The 1199-nt window shown below is 61.2% G+C and overlaps 1 protein-coding gene across 1 annotated transcript; it reads right to left on the bottom strand.

The window, feature by feature from the left end:
• Positions 1 to 33: 33 nt before the first annotated feature.
• Positions 34 to 1193, bottom strand: LOC106013878 (the record flags this gene model as incomplete). Its single annotated transcript, XM_013090678.1, is given in 1 exon segment — positions 34 to 1193. A coding segment is annotated over 1 exon segment (1160 nt), but the record flags the coding sequence as incomplete, so codon positions are not given.
• Positions 1194 to 1199: the final 6 nt, after the last annotated feature.

Genomic DNA, 1199 nt, shown 5'->3' with positions numbered 1-1199 from the left:
CGCCATCCCCCTTCACCCCCCAACCCACACTACGACAACTGATCCAAGATCCCCTTCCCCCTTTTTCTGGCCTTCTCCAAATCCTCCAGAGACTTGACAAAGTCGTTGACCTTCTCCTGCAGCACCCTGGTCCTCTCTCTGTTGAGCCGCAGACATCTGGCCACAGAGCTCCGGGAGTAGAGATCTTCCTCCTCCGCGTGCTCCCTGTTCACAATCTCAAGCAGCTGGCGCCGGGTCTTAGAGGTCGGGTGACCTTGACACACCACCGTGCTGAAGGTCACGGGGGGCGGTGGAACGATGGACACCTTCTCCCCCGCCCGTCCAGATGTTCCAGCAGACGCTGAACGCTCCGCGGAGCCGGATCCTATACTCGTCTGAGGCCGCCCCGCGCGAGTGTGTGACGTACGAGTGAACATCGGCGTGCTTCGCGGAGAGCTGAGAGAGCGTGCGCTCCCGACCCGCCGCCTATAGCTGATGTCAGAAGCCTCAAGAACCTGCGTGTACCAGTGGTCCGGGTATTTCTCCAGCTTCATGTTGTCCATCAGGTTCTCCAGTAGTCCTAACGGTTTGCCAGGAACTTGCTGACCGGGTGTGCCAGGTGTCCCCGGTGTCCCCACGCTGTTCTTCCGCCGGCCTCTCCTGGACATATTATTTTGGTTCTGCTGCCGGAAGTTGTTGCGCCCGAAAGGACCGGAAGTGGCGGCGACGACAACATCGCTGTCCGGTTCCGAGTCCAAGTCGAAATGTTTGAGGAGTCTCTGCCCGTGCGTCTCGCCGCGGCGTCGTCTGTTCTCTTCCTCCTCATCGTTATCTACGATGTTCTCATCAGCGTTGGGCAGCTGCACGTCGATCGCCCTCACCCGCCCCGCGTACACGGGGTCAGAGGTCACAGGGGAGGGGCCGTGGGCGTGGCCGGGGGTGTGGCCGGGGTGGTGATGTTGTGGGTCCGAGTTCTCTGACGTCACGAAATTAACGGCTGCTGCTGTCGGGTTCTGGCCGAACACGCCCACGCGCCGGACGCGCACAACTTGGCTCTTGGGTTGACCTTCACCTTGACCCTGGCCCTGGCCTTGGCCTTGGCCTTGACCATCCTCGTTGTCCTCCGGCGAGGTGAGTCCAGCCGTCTGCTTGAGGTGAAGGATCTCTGCCTCTCGCGCCATCACCTGGCGGTACCGGTCCCTGCGTAGTACGTCTGGTTT

This window comes from Aplysia californica, unplaced genomic scaffold, assembly GCF_000002075.1.
Source record: "Aplysia californica isolate F4 #8 unplaced genomic scaffold, AplCal3.0 scaffold01411, whole genome shotgun sequence".
Classification (NCBI taxonomy): Eukaryota; Metazoa; Mollusca; class Gastropoda; order Aplysiida; family Aplysiidae; genus Aplysia; species Aplysia californica.
This window is presented reverse-complemented; position numbering and strand designations above follow the sequence as displayed.